Here is a 19981-nt window from a genome sequence, read left to right as displayed (position 1 = left end):
TCATCACTGATACGAGACTTGAGCCTGGGGAAAGGGGTGTGGGGAGAAGCGGATTGAAAGGAAGGATTTCACTGTTGAAATTGCTTTAAAGCATGCTGGCAAAATATGTGGTTTGTCCTTTTCTTAGAATTTTGGGGTGGCTAGATATGTCTCTATTCTCTAACTGCAAGATAATTCTTTGCAAAGCCTTTCCTATTAAGACCCAAGAAGCTTCCCTAAAGTGTGGTCTTGGGATGCTTTAAGTTTGGGTTAGAGAAAGAGAAGCGTTTACAGCTTTTCCTGTTTTATGGGGCTATAAAACCTGTCAGCAAGTGACCACCACTGGGCCAGCCTCTTGGGGTCCAGACAGGATGAGGCAAGTGTGAACCTGGCCCCCGTCCTCCCCAGGAGAAGGAACAGGGAGGAAGAGCCATCATCCCCCACCCCATTTGGGGCTCAGAGCGATTGCTGACCCCACAGCAAGCTCTGTCGGGTGGGATGGGCATTACCTGAACGGGATGTGGCTGAAGCACTGAGTTGCAGACGTCACTGCAATTTTCTTGGTCCCTGGTCCCCCGCAGCAGTGGCTTTCTGCATACGTGACTTATTCCCCACCTGTGCTCTTTTCAGGGCAATTCAGGACAGGACAGCCAGCAGAGAGGAGCCAAAGGAGAAACCGGAGACATCGGCCCCGTGGTACAGTGCTCTGCACACCTAGACCCTCCCTGCGCTGTGGGCCCGGGGGGCTAGCCTCGTCCTGGGTCATTGCCAGCCCTGGGGGCTGTGGATGGGGGCCTTGAGGCTGTGGGTGCATAAGGTCGAGGTCAGGAGCAGAGAGCCTGGAAGCCAGCATGCGTGCTTGAGAAGGGGTCTCCGAGGGGAACCCAAACAGCCCCTCCCAAGAGGGGCTTCTTCTGGGCGGAGTTTGTGCCACCCCTAGATGTTTCCAGAAAGTACACGTCAAGCCAAAGCCTCGTGGGGGGCAGAGGGCACCTGTGTCTGAGGTATCCCTGGCATGGGCGACCGGCCCTCTCTGTATGCACCCCGTCCCCCGGCGTCTTGGGCAGAATTTGAGTTACACAGTCTTCTTTGTGGAGAATCTTACATCAGTTTTCTTTCCCATGCCAGGGTCTCCCTGGGAGAGACGGGGTGTCTGGAGGGCCTGGAGAACCCGGGAAGAGCGTGAGTGTCTCCTGGGGCTTGGGGTGGGGGGGACTTTGAAATATTTGCCTAACTCTGCCAGACTTCCTACTCAGAGCTACTGAGCAACTTTTTATTGGGGGAATTAAGGGATTTTGGAAGCCACCTGTTGCTGCTTCTACATACCCTTTGTCATTATCATTTACTCTTGACCCATCCCGAGTCTGCTTCCCTCCCCTCCCAAAACAGACCAAAGGGTTAAGTCACTCAGTCCTGTCCGGTTTTAGGGACCCCAGGGACTGTAGCCTGCCAGGGCCCCCTGTCCATGGGATTCTCCAGGCAAGAGAGAATCTCCCACTGGAGTGGGTTGCCATGCCCTTCTCCAAAACAGACCAAACAGACACTTTAAAAAGTAATAACTTTGCTGCTTTTGACTATTCGGCCAGGCTTTATCCCACTGAATAATTAAAAAATCCAAACAGAAATACAGAAAGAGTGAGGGGATTAGGGGTAGGGAGGCAGACGGGGTGTATGTTTATTTTGTTTGATAATTGTTTGTTGTTCTTCTGCTGCTGTAAGTCAAGCAGTGAATCCAGAGCCAGATTTCCAGTGAAATGCTTCTCACAGCTGCTTTTCCAAGGCATTTCAGAAATGCCTGTTGCAGACCACTCACTGCCTCGTCTTTGTCTTAAAGAATTGCTGAGGTCAGAGGGGGATGGATGATCATTGAGAAGCCATTTGAATGCTTCCAGGGCCCAGGGGGTACCCGGAGCTTGGACCCTCTAGCTGGAAGAAGATGGTCCAGAAGCTTGTGAATCCTTAGTCAGTTCAGGGTGCTGGTGGGTGCCTGAGACAGGTGTTTGCTCAGCATTTTGCTGGGGATGGTGGTGGGGGGGTTGAGACCGGGGCCCCCTCTGCTGTGTCCCCTGGGGAAGTCACACGCTGCGGGATCCACAGTTGGATCACCCAAGGGTGTCTGCTGACGGCGGCTTTTAAAAGAAACAACTCTTACCTGTAAGCAGATGATACGCTATGGGCATCACCTTACTTTTAACGTTCAGCAGAAAACTTAAATTTTGAAAACTGCTCTCTTAGAAGGCTCGAGTGTAATTTTTGAGTAATACTGTTGATCTATACAATGGTAAGCAGTGAGGAAACACTCTACTGTTGGGCTGTCCAGCTCTGTGAACAGAGGCAAAACTTGTTTCCATGATGAGCACAGAACTCAGTTGTATTTCTAAGCATGGATAGAAACTTGGGGTTTGAGTTCTGTGTGGTCAAGTTGGGACTTGTTTTGGGAGCTCCCCAAGTGAGGCTCACACTGAGATGAAAGATGTCCTCTCCTGGGCTGCCTCCTGTCCCGTGAGGCCCGAGCACAGGTGACCTCCGGTAATACTCAGGGATGACTGTGAGGAGTGAGCAGATTGTGCCCTGTGGAGGCCTGGCTGCACCTCTCCCACCTGTCCATGGTTCGTCCCTAGACGGAGGCTCAGGTCTTCGCTAGAGGAGCTGCCATTGCAGTGAGTCACGGCAGAGCGGTGGCCCCAGAATATCACCGCGCTGGTCCATGGCAGGCAGTGGGCGTGCTTCTTGGGTTGAGGAAGCAGACGGGCCATGCCCGTCACAGGCTGGCTGATGACAGGCTCTGGAATTCCACCTCCTAACCTCGCAAAGATGTGTCCAGGATGGGTGCCCACCCCAAACCTTTCCACCAAAAAGGAAGAAGTCACAAGGCGGGAGTTCTTGGAGCACGCGCAAGCGTGGCACGGTTATTTGCACTAAGGTTCGCTTCTGGAGCGTCGGGGAAGATGCTGCCAAGTCTTGGGCTCAAACCGAGACAGCCGGGCTTTTAGGTCAGTGCACATGCACTCCGGACACGTTACTTAGCCGAGTGTGTGTTATAGTTGGCCAGGACAGTGTGGAGAGTCTGGGGCTTCCTTCCATTATAATTGCCATCTTACCTCTCCCTCCAGTTAGGAAAATGCAAGAAAAATAGCCAGGTCGGCATTCCTGTTTTCTTGAAACTGGCTGGGGCCACGTAGCCCGAGGACTCCTTGTTTTGCTTGGCAGGTCTGAAGTCACTCTCAAATCTTCCATTTAGATGATTGACAAGGGCAGCGTGGGAGCACAGCTTTCCCTCGGGGAGGGCTGGCGGGTGGGGAAGGTGTCACTTGGTGAGAGTTTCCTGCGGGCCAGTAGGCACAGCGTCTGGCTCCCAGCGGGTGTGGTGAAGGTGCCCAGTCTCCCCCTGCCTCCCCCTCACAGTTATGTGGTTTCTCCCCAGGGTGGCTTTGGCCGAAGGGGACCAGCGGGAGCTAAGGTAAAGCCTCTACGCCGCCGTCTCCTTGATGTCATCTCCGTATAACTCACCGGGGGCTTCCAGGGGCTGGCCCTCCCGTCCCACCCAGAGGGGGGGACTCTCTCTTTCACCATCGAGGCTTGTGGCTCCAACAGCAGCTTTCCTACCATCTCCTTGAATTTAGCCTTTTCTGCAAAGGCTTGGGAAAATCTTGATGATGCAGTGAGAATGATTATCAGAATGAAAGTGGCTGTGGGAACGGGGGATGGAGGAGAGGGGACGGAAAAGAGGCAGGAGGCCGTGTCCTGGATATCTCCTGCTGGGGATGTGCCCACTTACTGGTCTCAGTGGCTCTGCCTCTCAGCTGTCTCTGTGAGACACGTGTGGGCCGAAATAGCTTCATGTCATGAAGTCATCTTGAGGAAAAGGTGAGATGAGCGGGGCAATCAATTCTAAGGGTGCCAAGTGACAACTGGCTCCGTGTGTCCAATGCCTCTCCCTGGAGCTGCAGTGTTACTTCTGACCCCCCGCAACCACTGGGACAGTTCCCTGCACCCTCCTCCAGATGTGACCGGAGCACAGATGGCTGACCTCTCCCTGCCTCTTCTCTCCTCTCAAAGGGCAACCAGGGCGGCCCCGGCCAGCAGGGCCCTGTAGGAGAGCAGGGGACCAGAGGCGCACAGGTCAGTACCCCGGCATGCCTGCGTATCCTGTGATACGTTCCCAAATGTCTCGCTGTTGTTGTTTAGTAGCTAAGTCGTGTCCGACTCTCGGCGACCCCATGGACTGTGGCCCACCAGGCTCCTCTGTCTGTGGGATTCTCCAGGCAAGAATACTGGAGTGGATTGCCATTTCCTCCTCCAGGGGATCTTCCCAACCCAGAGATCAAACCTGCGTCTCTTGCATTTCCTGCATTGGCAGGTGGATTCTTTACCACTGAGCCACGTCTTGCCGTGTATTTTTTTTTAATTGAGGTGACAATCAGTTTGCAAAATTGAACACAAAATTTAATCTTTTGAAGGGGCACTGAGAGCATTCCCAGCGTTGCCCAAGCAGCATCTCTATCAGGTTTCAAAGCATGATTATTGTCCCTCAAGGAGACACTGTGCCCGTTAAGCAGTCATGCTGCATCCCGCCCTCCCAGCTCCTGGCAACCACCAATTCCCTTTCTGCCTTGGTGGACTGGCATCTTCGGAACCTTTTATACAAACAGAAGCATTTACCAGGTGGCCTTTTGTGTCTGGCTTCCTTCACTCAACGTTGCGTTTTTGAGGTTTATCCACGATGTGGCCTGCGCCAGGGAGCCGTTCCTTCCTGTGCAGAGTAACCTCCCGTTGTGTGGGTCCTGTGGTGGTCGTGGTGGGTCACCTCCACGCAGCGCTTACGTGGGCATCTTACTTCTCCAGGGTCCGCCTGGTCCCACCGGTCCTCCAGGCCTGATTGGTGAACAGGGCATTCCCGGACCTCGGGTAAGTCTGGCTTGGACCTTGAGTAAGTCCGTCTTGACCCCTCTTTCGCTAAATAGCCAGCATGGATAGCCCGTGTTTCGTGGGTGGTAGGACCCCTCAGCCCAACACTTTCGTAACACAGACCTCAGTTCTCATAGCAACTGGCTCATCCACCCTGAGGAAGTTAGATATTGTTTTTCTTGGGGCTTTTTGGGCTAAGTCCCAGTGGACATAAGCTGGGTGGGTATCCCTCACTGCAGAAGTCTTAGGGTGGACTCAGGAAGTCAGATGAATCTACTAAGATGCTCAGATTACACCGTACTGCTGGAAATTATTTCTGTGCTTTGATATTCTGTGTAAGGAAATTCTCCTACCCTTAAGTGTGATGTGGAAGGTGGTCCTTAAACTTGCCACCACGGCAGACGTCAGCATCTGTCTCAGCTGTTAGCGATGATGAGCAGAAGCAAGTTGGTGTAGCTGAGGCTGGCCTGGCTGCCCTCACACCCACACTGTGGTGTCCCTGGGGTCTGCTGTGATCCTGAGGGAGCCATCCTACTGTTTGTTAGAGAAAATAGTCATGACTAACAAAGCAACGAAGAACTGACCCCAGGCTATGTAAACGCCCAGAAGTGTTTTACAGGGGCAGCAGGAACTTCGTGAGAACCGCTATTTGCTTGGGAAGTCTTTCCTCAATTTGAAATCTGATAGATACCTATTTTTAAAGCTTGTGTTTTCTCTAACATATATTTAAGCTCTGATTAGTCAATTCTTTTTTGATGATGCAGAGGTGAGGTGAAACTCTTCAAATAGCAAGCAATACGAACAGCCAACACCACCTGGATTTGCTGGGCCTGGCAGGGTCATTTCTGCCTTGCATTTTGAGGGCTGTGTCCCTTTGTTGATGTATTCTCACTCGATGTTCGAGTGAAGTCAGGTGCTTGTGGGGAGGTGTGGAAAGCGAGAGGAGGGAATGCCACATACAGCTGCATGTTTGTCCCTAGTTGGTAACTCAGGAGGTGACCGTTAATTCCTGGGATGTGTGCACACATGTGAAAAGAGGTCACGCTCAAATTTTAGGTTGGCACAGGCCCTCTCCATGCACGTTTGCACGGGGCCTCCAGGGCTGGAAGTGGCAGAGAGCTGCAGGTTCTGACCTCCATGCAGAGGCAGAGTGGGGGCCGCAGGAGGTGGGATTCGGACCCTTTGGCTTTGGAGGGGTGGGTGTCTCACTGCCTGTCTCCCCTCCTCCTGCTCTAGGGAGGCGGGGGAACCGCAGGTGCTCCTGGAGAACGCGGCAGAACCGGGCCCCTGGGAAGAAAGGTTTGTCTGGACAAGGGCAATGCGTGTTTCTGGAGGCCAAGCCGCCCCTCCCCCAAATACCCCATCCTGACTCCCTCGTCTGTCAGTCTGTCCAGCTGCTTGGTGTGCACATCCTTCTCCTCCCCTCTGGTCTCTTCCACCCGCCGCCCCCGCTGACAGCAGCTGGGCCGGGGGGATCACTGTCCCCGCCTCGAGGGTGTGCATGGGCTGTGAGCAGTGGATTGGTGTGTATTCACATAGCTAGGACACCAGCCACTGCTGGCCTGCTGCATCTTTCCAAGTCTGGGCTCGTGAGGATGGTTCAGGGAGCCCAGGGCACGTCGGCAGCCCTCAGGACTGCCTCCAGACGCTCTGAGTGTTCTCCAGATGGGCCGGCAGCCTCGCTGGCCGCACGCAGCTGGTCCAAGGGCCCCAGAGCCCGGCGGCTTTGGGTAACAGCAGCTTGCTGGATGCAGGCTGACGGTCTGTAAGCCCCGGGAAGAGCTGCTGTCCTTCGTTTGAGACGCAGCATTTCTCAGGGAGAGCAGTGAGTTCAGGCAACTCAGACTCACCTCTCTGCCCCGGGTGTGGCCTCGGGGTTTCACTGCTGACCCCACGCAGCCCTCTTTCCTGTGCCTGCCTCTCTCTCCTCCCCGGCAGCCTGTCCCCTTGCTGTGATGAGGGAAAGAACAAGCATGGAAGCCTGCCTGGATTCTCTTCCAGGAGTTCACGCATGAGCCCTGCAATGTAAAAAACTCACTAACCTCAAAATCTAAAAGGTGAAGCTGGCAGCTTGTGACAACCTGCCAGTGACATCACCCAGAGCAAGCGCAGTCCTGAAACCACAGTTTGAGTCGTCTCAGCCCTGTTTCTCATGTCTAGGGTGAGCCCGGAGATCCAGGACCTAAGGGGAGCATCGGGAACCGGGGTCCTCGTGGGGAGACGGTAAGGTCGCCACGTGCATGGGGCCCTGGCTTCTGTCGACTCTGCTGAGATGCTCGGGGAGCAGGGAGTTGGGCCTTGGGCTGGGCTGGGCTTTGTCATTGCCGCTTAGGTTGGTTCCACGCAGAGACAAGCTGCTTCTTATGTTACTGGGGATGTGATTGAAAATAGTGAAACTTGGTGCTTATGAGTTTCAAAATACTTCTTATTTCATTGGAGGGATAGTGAATAAAGGTAGTTTTTCTAGATTTTTTTTTCCTTAGGAGTGAATGTGGCGGTGTCTTGACCCTCGAACCACCTTCATTTCAGGACTTGCAAATGCTTTTCAAGTCCAACTAGATGGAGCTTTTCTGTAAAGAAATAAATGTCCTTGGTTTAAAATGGAGTGAGCTTTGATAAGATCTCAGTTCAGACTGAAACAGTTTGTTTTGAATGAGATATGAACGTGAAAGTGTTAGTTGCTCACTCCTGTCCGACTCTTTGCGACCCCATGGACTATAGCCTGCCAGGCTCCTCTTGCCATAGAATTATCCAGGCAAGAAGACTGGAGTGGGTTGCCATTTCCTTCTCCAGGGGACCTTCCTAACCCAGGGATCAAACCCGGGTCTGCTGCATTGGCAGCCAGATTCTTTACCATCTGAGCCACCAGGGAAGGAATGAGATATCCCAGAATGGAAATTCTTACTTTGAGAATTCATTTTAAAAATATTTAAAAATCCTCTAAGTGCTTACTTACAATAATGTTGTAACATATATTTCTATCTAGGGAAAAAAAATATCTCCAGGACATTGGGGAGTTTCCTAAGATGAGTTATGACACCTAAATACTACATACATGGGCCAGGTTGATTTGACCCGTGATCCCAAAGCTTGACATTATTATTCTTGTGTTTGTAATTTCTCTATAGTGAATGGCAGTTTAAAAATCCGTTGCTATTACTTCGTCTCAGAAGCAGAGGGGAAAAATAAGATCAAACTTTAAAAACTACTCAAATCATTGAAAAAAAATCTCTTCTTGTTTCTGTTTCTGTTAATTTGGGGCAACAACTCTTTAGTTGTTTAAAACTGTAAATTAACTAAGGAGCATGTTCTGCATGTGTTTTAGAGGTATTATTGTATATTTCAAGTACATTCTTCTGATTCTTTTGGAATAATGAACAGTGTCCAGTTCAGAGAGCCCCCCAGGAGAGAGTGACAGGGACAAATCTCTGAGTATAGGGAGACGGGTTTTGGGAAGAAAGGAAATCTAGAGGTGTGACCTGGAAGGAAGGGAAGGAGCGCCCAGGAGAGGGGAGCAGGGGCTGAGCAGAGAAGACTCAGGAAGGTGTAGGTTGAGCCCCGTGTTCTTTCTTTGAAGTAGAATCAAAGACTCATGGGGCTTCCCTGGTGGCTCAGTGGTAAAGAATTTGCTTGTCACTGCAGGGGATTCGAGTTCAGCCCCTGGGTTGGGAAGATCCCCTGGGGAGGAAATGGCAACCCACTCCAGTATTCTTGCCTGGGAAATCCCATGGACAGAGAAGCTTGTGGGCTACAGTCCTTGGGGTTGAAAAAGAGTCGGACGTGACTTAGCAACTAAACCAACAACAACGAAGACTCATAGATCCATAGGTCAAGGTGACCTTCAAGAGTCCTGTCGACTCTTAAGATTCCCTGGCTCCATGACGCTTTGCTTCTCCATCCAAACAGCATCGTTACCAATAGCTTGTAGCAGTTTTTCACATTGTAGTCCACGAAGCTCACCCGCCTATAGACACGGTCTAGTTCACACTGAAGGGTGGGTGGGTGTAGGAACTTTCCCTGAACTATACCCTGATCTGACGCACTGCTCAGGGCTTTAGACAGAGAAGGTCGTGGAGCGCCTGACATGGGCCCCTGCAGCAATGCTGTCTTTCCGTTCTTTCAGGGAGATGATGGGCGAGATGGAGTTGGCAGCGAAGGTCGCATAGGCAAGAAGGTATGTATCTGCCGAGGAGTCTGGAACTCTGACATGTTGTAGTTTTAAAGATTTATCTCACAAAATTTAATCGTAACATGGTGAACTTTTTCTCTTGGTGACACTGGATCTATTTCTGTTCTGCTTGAGAATAATTTATGTTAGATGATTTTAAGCTGGGACCCAAATATTGAGTCATTTATTTATCTTTTATAGGGAGAAAGAGGATTCCCTGGATACCCAGGTCCAAAGGTAAGCATTCCCCTAGTGGGTAAACATCTTCATTGTTTTGAATGAGTCTGATGGGAGCACGGCTGAAGGTCACTGTATCTTGGGTCCAGTTGTGGGTCAGACACTAACTGAGTGACCCTGGGAAAGACCCAGCTTCTCTAAGACCTTCCTTCATCAGTCAGATAAAGATGACAATATGCACTTGGCATGGCCCTTGTGAGGATTAAATAATGACACTGCAATAAAATATAAACCTTAAGATGCTATAATCTATACACATGGATGTGTGCATGCTGAGTCGATTCAGTCATGTCTGACTCTGTGTGACCCCATGGATAGCAGCCCACCAGGCTCCTCCGTCCACAGGATTCTCTAGGCAAGAACATTGGAGTGGGTTGCCATTTCCTTCTCCAGTAATCTATATAATGCTGTCATTAATGTGAATTCTAAGTTCAATAATGTTAGACTAAGTCTATACTGGTAACTCAGTGGAAAAGTCCATCAAAGTCCAGCCAAATCCATTTGGCTTCCCTGGGTAGTGTGATTCGGAGGTCCCCAGGGACCCTCAGTTGGACTTGCCACTCCAGAGCTTAATGTGCTGCTTCCTGGCTGTCTTCCCAGGGCAATCCTGGTGAGCCAGGGACAGACGGACCACCGGGACCCAAAGGCATCAGAGGCCGAAGGGTAAGTTTGCCTGCCCCTTGGCCGAAGGTGGAGAGCCAGAACCTTCGTGGCGGCAGGCCTGAACCCTGAAGACTCCATTGCTTCTTTCAGAGTTACCCTTCTTCACCTGTGACCCGGCTGGAGATTGTGGGGGGTGGGAGTAGAGGAGCCCTAACCCTGGGCTGACGTCCTCCTGACCCCCTGCAGCTGTGTCGGTGCTGTCTCCCTTTGGTTATGCTCCCCTGCAGGGAGGCCTGGAGGGCCCCCTCCTCTGATACATCTCGAGGGTCACTAGTCCACGGTGCACTCCATGCATGGCACCAGGGGACTCAGAATGAGTGATGTTGAAAGTCTGTGTGGACACAGTCATTGGTCATGCCCATTGGATGTTGCAGACACGATTTCATGAGACACACAAAGTGCTCACCAGGGTTCCAGGCTCGGGTCGAGCAAGGCTGAGACCCTGTATTCCCTCGTCTCCCCATTGTGCTAAGGCTCCTCTTTCTTAAGCTACTTTTTGTTGTGTGTTTTTCTCCCTAGAGGATATTTACTCATCCTCTAAAATTGCACTGAGTCTTGAATTAGCAATTTGTGACCTAGAAACAGGGAAAGGCGTCTAACAGGTATTTTTAGCTTAAAATCCAGTTAAATTCATCATCATCATCCAGTTAATTTGCTCAGTGAGGACATTCAAACTAGATCATATACTACTCACGATGGAGTCTGAAAACACTGGATTGGTTCTCTACATTTGAAGAGTGAGCTCACGATCTGTCAGTTCCTGATTTCTTGCACATCCATTGTGGTCTTATTAAAGGTTCCAGCATCCTCTCCCCTTGACCTGCCAGAGAACAGAGTTTGGGGAGATGCACTCTGTTTTGCTAGGGCCACTTGTCCCCACACTGAAGGCCTCTTGAAATGAAAGATTCCTCTTGGTGATGGGGAACGTCGGACAAGATCACATCTACCACCCCGTCCAACTGTAGGAACTGAGAATTCTCCCTTTTCTGTCACAACTGAGCCATGTGTATTCTGCTTCTAGGGAAACTCGGGACCTCCAGGGATAGCTGGACAGAAGGGAGACCCCGGTTACCCAGGGCCATCTGTAAGTACCTACCCATTCCCAGTCGAGCTGCCTGAGGGCTGGGAGCCTTACACGTGGTCCTTGAAGACTTTCCACTGTCTCCTTTCCTTACGAAAGAGTTGTCTGCATTTTTGTTGTTTATTTGGCTTTTAACCAGTTCCCTTTTTGATATCACAATGAAGAAAAGAGTTTTTGAATTTTAGAGTACCAAGACAATGGTAAAGCAAATTTCATGCGAAATTCTGTAATCCAGGGTGTATTGTAAGTTGCCTTTAAAATTTCCTAGTGTAGGTTTTGAGGTTTGTGTAGAGGGCAAAGAAAAGTAAACACATCTAAATACCTCTTGATTGCATCTTGAGGAAGTTTAGTAGAGATCTCGGTTTGGAGGAGACTCCCTTTGGGCTATAAAGTCCCCAAGGGGTTCATAGTTGAAACTCCACTAGTGACCTGCCACCTGGAACCGTGAGGGCGACCTTCTCCAGCCCTTAAACATCCTTCATTACAAACGTCTTTGTTTCCTTGCTTGAATTTCTCCTGGTACTGTCTTCTGACATTGAAATTGATGAAGTTCAAAGAAGAGTGGGGAAGATAAGGCAGGAAGGAAAATAATCCCTGAAAGAACATGTTTAAGGGTTGGGCTGGTTGAACCAGGAGAAGAAGGCAGAGTCAGGGGTTTAACTGAGGGGAGCATTTAATGGGCGATGGTTAGTCCAGTGACGGTGAGAGGCGAGCAGGCACAGCTGGACGGAAAGATGCTGGCTAGCCCACGAGAGGACAGCCTGACCCTCGGCAGCCACACACTGGGATGAGATGTCGAGGGCAGCCGTGGGTGTATCCTGGGGGTGGAATCCAGCCAGGATGCTTGGACCTGGAGCCTCACAGTAGCTCTCTTGACTTCCGGGTGTCCCTCCTGCGACAGGACGTGGGAAGCTAGGGGCAGAGTCGGGGGGGAAGGCAGATCTGTTCTCCTTGGGGAAGTGGCATTTAGACTCAAGCTCGAATGTGTGGTTTACCCTGATTGGTGATGAGCATCCTGGTTTTCAGGACGCAGGGCTGATAACCTCAACTGGAGATACTTCTGTCTCTCTTTCGCTCCTGGAGCAGTTAAGTCAAATTTAGAGGGAGAGCCTGTGAACGATCAAGGCCGGCCAGGGACCACCTCACTTCCTCTGGTGTGCATCCATGGGCCCGGGCTCTTCCTCTGCGGGACGCTCCACACCTGCACGTGTGCGAGGTCTCGCCCGTCCTTGTTTTGCAGGGTTACAAAGGCAGCAGAGGCGACTCAATGGACGTAAGTTGCATGCGTGCTGCATGAGCCCTTGCCCTGTGAGCCTCCTGTCCGCCTTCTTACGTCTTCTCTCCTTCCCTTTTTTAGCAATGTGCGCTGGTCCAGAGCATCAAAGATAAATGCCGTAAGTACGCTATTTTCTGCTGTCTGCACCGCGGTTTTATTCTTGTGTGTGGAATCTTGCATGTGGAAGCCCAGTGGACGTGGCTTTCATGCTCCTCTGTTCTTTTCCAGCTTGCTGTTACGGTAAGTTATCTCGATGACTGGATTTCCTTCTGAGGGAAGCAGAAGTCCCCTTTTCTGGTAAGTAGTGTGTCTGTGAACCTCCCTCCCCCACTTCCCACAGGGCCCCTGGAGTGCCCCGTCTTCCCGACGGAGCTGGCTTTCGCCTTGGACACCTCAGAGGGGGTCACCCAGGACAGGTTCAGCCAGATGAGGGAGGTGGTCCTCAAGATTCTGGACGACCTGACCATCGCCGAGAGCAACTGCCCGAGGGGGGCCCGCGTGGCCGTGGTCACTTACAACAACGAGGTTACCACGGAGATCCGCTTTGCCGACTCCAAGAAGAAGTCCGTCCTCCTGGACAAGATCAAGAACCTGCAGGTGTCGCTGACCTCCAAGCAGCAGAGCCTGGAAACCGCCATGTCCTTTGTGGCCAGAAACACGTTTAAGCGTGTGCGGAGCGGGTTCCTGATGAGGAAGGTGGCGGTGTTCTTCAGCAACAAGCCCACGAGGGCGACCCCGCAGCTCCGGGAGGCTGTGCTCAAGCTCTCAGATGCTGGGATCACACCCTTGTTCCTCACAAGCCAGGAGGACCGGCAGCTGATCAATGCCCTACAGGTCTGTGTTCCGGGCATCCTGGGCTCTGAGAAGGCACTCGGGCACTTCCGTGCCCAAATCTGGGGCCAGTTTGCACCCTATAGCTTCTCAAAGTGTCTAGATGAGGCTGGTATCTAAGCTGGGATTTCTGGAACATCCTGATGGCTCTGGACATCCAAGTGCCTGTGACTTATTCCCACCGGGTCCCTCCTTGAATCTTGGAAGAGACGCTCCCAGGCTGACCCTGGGAGCCCTCCCTCCCCTAGGGACATCAGCGAGCCAACCCCCAGAATGCATCCCTATTCAGGCGTTTCTCAGCCATTGTTAATTGCCATCTAACAATTAAACAAGTCATTTAAACAAATAACACGGAAGCTTTAGCTTCTGCCTGTGAAACAGCTAAGCACTCCCTTGTCATTTGCTTAAATAACTTGTATAATTGTTATAATGATAGATAATATATAAAATAATTAATCAATTATTGATCCATCAATAATGATCAATCAATCAATATATAAAATCAGTTGATCAGTTGATCAATTTAATTAGTCTTTGCTCAATGCCAATCCTGGTTGTGCTGTCCAGGATGGGTGAATGATGGTCAAGAAGGGAAACAGCGGGACCAGGATCTTGGCTCTAGTTTTAATTCAGTCACCTTCTGGCTTCAAGTCACTGAGAGTAACATGGCCCTCCCCTTTATCTCTCTGTAGCTCAGGTTTCTCAGCTCCAGAGGGGTGAACTGGTCTCTAACATCTTCCTTTCCAAACCAAGTAGTCTATGGTTTTATCACTGCCACATCAGCCAGGGAGAGTTGGGTCACTGGTGCCGTCTCTCAGGGTTTGTTCTGCCAAACTTCAGGCCAGTTTGAGCACCAGGTATTGGGTTGGGTCTCTGCCTTTGGTTTACCAGCTGTATGTTCCTATCAGGGTCTCATGTATGTACATCTCCCCTTATGAGGGCCAAGTGATCCAGAACCTTGCATGTTCCTTTTTACCTGTTTGTTTATTGGCCTCACTGGGTCTTTGCTGCTGTGCACGGGCTCTCTCCAGTTGCAGTGCTTGGGCTTCTCACTGCAGTGGCTTCTCTTGTTGCAAAGCACGGGCTCTAGGTGCACAGGCTCAGTAGTTGTGGCACACAGGTTTCGTTGCCCTGAGGCATGTGGGATCTTCCTGGTCCAGGGATTGAACCTGAGGCCCCCTGCACTGGCAGGCGGATTCTTAACCGTTGGACCGCTAGGGAAGTGCCACCACGCATGTTTCTCAAAAGGATAGTTTCAGGCAGTCAGTTATTCATGCATTCAATTATTCACAAAATAAATCATTACTGATGGTGTGTCAGAGACTGTGATTGGCAGGACTTTTAAAATCTTCTGGAAGTGATTGCTTGTTTTGTTGTTAAATCCCTTTCTGGACCTGGGCACATGAAAGAGGGATGGAGCCAATGTTGGCTAGTTGCTATTATTGTTGCTAGAAATAACAGTTAACATTGAGGACCCTGCTGTTTGCTGGAGACTATACCAGGCACTTAAGCTTCATTACCTAATTTAATCCTCCAAATAACTTCATGGGAATCTACCATTAATCCCAGATTGCAGCAGAGGAAACTGAATTCCAGAGAAGTTAAATAGCTTTGCTTCAGGTCCAGCAGAGAGTGCAGGAGAGGGGTTTGAACTCCAGCTCATCTCGTTGGAAGAAAACCTGTGCTTTTCTATTATAATCAGTGCCTTCCTTCCTAACCCCACTTCCTAAGAAAGAGAAGCTATTGGGGGGTTATTTAATTGATGTGACTCTAATGTTTTCTTCAGCTGTATTCTCAAATGGTAACGTCCAGTATATTCCTCCTGAACATTTCTTTTTGTTTAAACCAGATCAATAACACAGCGGTGGGACATGCCCTTGTCCTTCCTGCTGGCGGAGACCTCACAGACTTCTTGAAGAATGTCCTGACGTGTCACGTCTGCTTGGGTAAGGTGCTTCTCCAAGAGGAAAGCCTGTCCAGCGGCAATTGCAAAACACACCATCCACAGGGGGACACTGAGTGAATAATCACCATCTGTACAAAAAGCCTGAGTTAAACGAAGATTCACGTGGCCCTGTATTTACCGGTGTAAATGCTGCATATGTACTTTCCATGCCTGAAGCGGACTCGCCCCAAACAGAGCCTGTCTCTGTTAGGAGAGCGTTGGGTTCCATAGGTAATAAAGGAGTAAGTGGGCTCTGCTTCTGTTTTGACCTTGGAGTCCAGAAATTAATAATCTGGCTTTGTGACTTTCTGGAAAACACTCTTCAAGGAGTGGCAGAGAAGTAAGGTGTTTTTCTTCCCTTCTCCGCCCTTCTGACTCTTGCATTATGCCAAAAGTGTTCATTGCTTAGTCGTGTCTGACTCTTTTTGACCCCATGGACTATAGCCTGCCAAGATCCTCTGTCCATGGGATTCTCCAGGCAAGAATACTGGAGTAGGTTGCTATGCCCTTGTCCAGGATCTTCCTGACCCGGGGATCGAACCCAAAGCCATATTAAAAAGGATTTTAGCTTGCTGATTAGTTTCCCCTGGTAAGTGTTAATGCTAAGTCACTTCAGCCGTGTCCGACTCTGTGCAACCCCATAGACGGCAGCCCACCAGGCTCCCCGTCCCTGGGATTCTCCAGGCAAGAACACTGGAGTGGGTTGCCATTTCCCTCTCCAGTGCAGGAAAGTGAAAAGTGACGGTGAAGTCGCTCAGTTGTAAGTGTTAGGTGATGAAAACTGAAATCTGGCCACGATAATGTCAGCAAGGTATACATAGTTGTACATTATGTGACAATTTTAATGACCCCAGACCCTCTGCAGACTGACGTGCAGTTTCTCACTCTGAGAGTGACAGAATAAACAGGCTGCCATGCTTCTTTCTAGACATCTGCAACATTGACCCATCCTGTGGATTCGGCAGCTGGAGGCCTTCCTTCAGGGACCGGAGGGCAGCAGGCAGTGATGTGGACATCGACATGGCTTTCATCTTAGATAGCTCCGAGTCCACCACCCCGTTCCAGTTCAACGAGATGAGGAAGTACATCGAGTACCTGGTCCGACAGCTGGATGTGAGCCCAGACCCCAAGGCCTCCCAGCACTTTGCCCGCGTGGCGGTGGTGCAGCATGCGCCCTACGAGGCGGTGGACAACGCCAGTGTGCCGCCTGTGAAGGTGGAGTTCTCCCTGACCGACTACGGCTCCAAAGAGAAGCTGCTGGCCTTCCTTGGCAGCAGGATGACCCAGCTGCAGGGGACCAGGGCTTTGGGCCGCGCCATCGACTACACCATTGAGAACATCTTCGAAAGTGCTCCCAACCCCCGGGACCTGAAGATCGTGGTGCTGATGCTGACGGGCGAGGTGCAGAAGCAGCAGCTGGAGGAGGCCCAGAGAGCCATCCTACAGGCCAAGTGCAAAGGCTACTTCTTCGTGATCCTGGGCATTGGCAGGAAGGTGAATGTCAAGGAGCTGTACAGCTCTGCCAGCGAGCCCAACGACGTCTTCTTCAAGCTAGTGGACAAGTCGACCGAGCTCAACGAGGAGCCCCTAATGCGCTTCGGGAGGCTGCTGCCATCCTTCGTCAGCAGTGAGTCCTGTGTGCCCTTGGTTTGGGAATGATAGCTGGTGTGCCCACGTCGACCTGTCCATTCGTTCAGCCGGTGTCTATTGGCATCTCCCACGTCCCAGACACACTGGTAGGAGCTGGGGTTGCAGTGGACATAGATGGGAATCCTGCCTTCTTCCACTTGTTTGTTCAACCGGACTTGACTGGGCTTCTCCCAGCCACAGGCTGTGCTCCTGGGGGCCAATGGTCGAGGTGGGCACGGGGGTCAAGTGCACATTTATTACGCCCGACCCTAAGCATGCTGGTCACACTGAAGTGTGTCCCCTGGGGGACCAGGGAAGCTTCTAGAAGGAGCAGAGTTGATCTGATCTCACCCCCCAATCCCACACTTGGCTGCTTCCAAGCCTTTGCTGTTGTGGCTCTCGCTCGTTGAAATGCTCTCCACCCTGCTTTAGCAGTGAACCCACGTTCATCTTCAGAAATTCCCTCCATGTGCCCCTTCTCACTGGGGTGCTCCCCACGCCCAAGGCTTGAGCATCATTAATCTGGATGCTGTACTTACTGCATCTGTTACATGGCCTCTTGTCATTCATTCCTGGATCTGTGGTCCCCGTAGACCACACGTCCTGGGGGAGGTGTAGCATTCACCACTGCCTTGTCCAGAGTCAGCACAGGAACGTCTTACAAACAAGGGAGCTTTATAAAGTATACTCTGCACCACCCCACCCCACCCCCCATAAAATTTTAGGGAAAAAAAATGTAAAGCAAAGCTGGGCTGGCAAGTTCACGCAGGGGTCACTATTTCTGTCTTCAGAAGTTTAAAAACAGAAGCTTCCTTAAATAGCATTGAGAAAATGTTGACAGTAATGTCAGCATTGTAAATGTTGATTCTAATCTGACGTTCAAGAGCTTGGAGCTTACTTAGCTCTGCACTTGATTTCTCCTCTATTCCTGTCTTCCTGCACACTGAGTAAATGTCACCTTTAACCTAATCACCCAAATATCGCCAAATAGAAGATACTGATTTAAGGTGCTTTATGGACTGAGGACCGTTACGCTTCATGTTTCAAATCACTGGATTTAGATCATCTGGAAGAATGAATTGATTCAACAAGTGTTTATGGACTACCTACTGTGTGATCCATTTAACTCCTTAGCAGAGTAATTTTAATTTGCGTGTGGTTCACATGCACTTAAATTTTTTTTTCCCTCTAGGTAAAGATGCTTTCTACCTGTCCCCAGATATCAGGAAACAGTGTGATTGGTTCCAAGCAGACCAACCGGCAAAGAATCTCGTGCAGTTTGGTTACAAACAAATGTAAGTGATGATAAGAAGTGTCTCAGAAGCGAGAGTGCTAGAGGGCACGCACAGGTCCTTTAGCCAAAACATAACTTTATGGGGTGAGGATGCTGAAATCCAGAAAATGGGACTTCCCAGAGGTCACGTGGAGCATTTCCGGAGAAGAATCTGTCGTCTCCATTGGTTTTTGCTGTGTAACGAACTACCTGAAGCTTAGTGACTGACAATAACAACTGTTTAATTTGCAATTCTGTGGGCTGGCGGGTTTTGTTTGGGCTCAGCTGGGCAGTTCTTCTGGCCTCGAAGGGGCTCACTTAACATGCTTGTGATCAGCTGCTGGTCGGCTGTGGACTGATGGTCTGGGGTGGTCTGACATGGGTCACTTGTCTCTGCTCTGTGTGGCAAGCCTGGATTTGTACCCAGGGAGACTGGGCAGGGTTCCAAGAGAGATGAAAGTGGGCAAGCCCCGCTGAGGTCCAGGCTGGAACTGGCGCACTGTTCCCTATGCTCTGCTCCACTGGCCAAAGCCAGCCTTGCTAGATTCAAGAGTAGTGAGCTGGACCTGTTGGGGAGACCTGCCACATCACATTGTTAAGAGCATGGGTACAGAGAAAGGTGGGCCTTTGGGCCATATGTCCCAGCAATCTAACCAGTGTGCAATGATTTCCTATAGAAGGATTAGACACATGAAGCAAAAAATGGACTCCAGTCTTCTTAAAAGGATTAATGCTGTACTAGCATAGGTGATGGTGGTTACTGAAGGAGGCGACATGTATGATCTCCTGGACAGAGCATGAGGGGGTTGAGAGGTGGGTAGGGCTGCGGTGCTCACAGTGATGCTGGCCACTTGGCACATGCTCTGTGGTCTTATGTCCAGTGCTGTTGTTGATGTCAAATCCAGGAACAGAGAGGAGAGCAGTATGGCTGTGTGATGGGGGGACTGCAAAAGGGGGGCATGGTGACAGGAACTGGGGCCAAGCACTGTGCCAGCAATTCATGCCCTCCAAGAGAGGATGGAGTGTCACACTCTGGGGAAAAGGCAGGTTTTGGCTGTTGAGTCCAAATGAGATGCAGATTCGGGTTAGCCTTGCAAAGTGACTTCTTGGCTTCTCCTAGCTGACCCCCCCAGGTGGCCTCTTCCTACCACCCTTACGTACTTCTCTCTGCATCCCTTAACTCCTTCAGCTCTTGCCTCTGTCCTCACAGGGAGCCTATATGTCAGCCTCAGTTCAGTTCAATCACTCAGTCATGTCTGACTCTTTGAAACCCCATGGACTGCAGCATGCCAGGCTTCCCTGTCCATCACCAACTCCCAAATCTTGCTCAAACTCATGTCCATCGAGTTGGTGATACCATCCAACCATCTCATCCTCTGTCGTCCCCTTCTCCTCCTGCCTTCAATCTTTCCCAGCATTGGGGTCTTTTCTAATGAGTCAGCTCTTCGCATCAGGTGGCCAAAGTATTGGAGTTTCAGTTTCAGCATCAGTCCTTCCAGTGAATATTCAGGACTGATCACCTTAGGATAGACTGGTTGGATCTCCTTGCAGGCCAAGGGACTCTTAAGAGTCTTCTCCAACACCACAGTTCAAAAGCGTCAATTCTACATCACTCAGTCTTCTTTATAGTCCAACTCTCACATCCATACATGACCACTGGAAAAACCATAGCTTTGACTAGACAGACCTTTGTCAGCAAAGTAATGTCTCTGCTTTTTAACATGCTGAGTAGGTTTGAAATAGCTTTTCTTCCAAGGAGAAAGTGTCTGCAGTGATTTTGGAGCCCCCAAAATAAAGTCTGTCACTGTTTTCATTGTTTCCCCATCTATTTGCCATGAAGTGATGGGACCAGATGCCATGATCTTGGTTTTCTGAATGTTGAGTTTTAAGCCAACTTTTTCTCTCTCCTCTTTCACTTTCATCAAGAGGCTCTTTAGTTCCTCTTCATTTTCTGCCATAAGGGTAAAAGTGTGGTAAGCCTGGTAAGTTGA

The 19981-nt window shown here is 50.5% G+C and overlaps 1 protein-coding gene across 2 annotated transcripts in view; it reads left to right on the top strand.

Moving 5' to 3' along the window:
• COL6A3 (collagen type VI alpha 3 chain) overlaps positions 1-19981 on the top strand; it is a 91151-nt gene that overhangs the window by 54283 nt on the left and 16887 nt on the right. The window contains exons 23-40 of one of the 2 annotated variants that reach the window (XM_019957961.2): positions 610-675; positions 1108-1161; positions 3404-3439; positions 4039-4101; positions 4825-4887; positions 6124-6186; positions 7048-7110; positions 9011-9061; positions 9257-9292; positions 9893-9955; positions 10977-11039; positions 12277-12309; positions 12394-12430; positions 12541-12552; positions 12653-13146; positions 14993-15089; positions 16017-16715; positions 17910-18012. In XM_019957961.2, the coding sequence (XP_019813520.2) occupies positions 610-675; positions 1108-1161; positions 3404-3439; positions 4039-4101; positions 4825-4887; positions 6124-6186; positions 7048-7110; positions 9011-9061; positions 9257-9292; positions 9893-9955; positions 10977-11039; positions 12277-12309; positions 12394-12430; positions 12541-12552; positions 12653-13146; positions 14993-15089; positions 16017-16715; positions 17910-18012 (2096 nt within the window). Of the gene's footprint in view, positions 1-609; positions 676-1107; positions 1162-3403; positions 3440-4038; positions 4102-4824; positions 4888-6123; positions 6187-7047; positions 7111-9010; positions 9062-9256; positions 9293-9892; positions 9956-10976; positions 11040-12276; positions 12310-12393; positions 12431-12540; positions 13147-14992; positions 15090-16016; positions 16716-17909; positions 18013-19981 lie in introns of those variants that run through there. The other variant, XM_070786939.1, reaches the window with a different exon arrangement.

This window comes from Bos indicus, chromosome 3, assembly GCF_029378745.1.
Source record: "Bos indicus isolate NIAB-ARS_2022 breed Sahiwal x Tharparkar chromosome 3, NIAB-ARS_B.indTharparkar_mat_pri_1.0, whole genome shotgun sequence".
NCBI classification, from domain to species: domain Eukaryota; kingdom Metazoa; phylum Chordata; class Mammalia; order Artiodactyla; family Bovidae; genus Bos; species Bos indicus.
The sequence above is the reverse complement of the archived record's forward strand: the minus strand, read 5'-3'. Positions and strand labels throughout refer to the sequence as shown.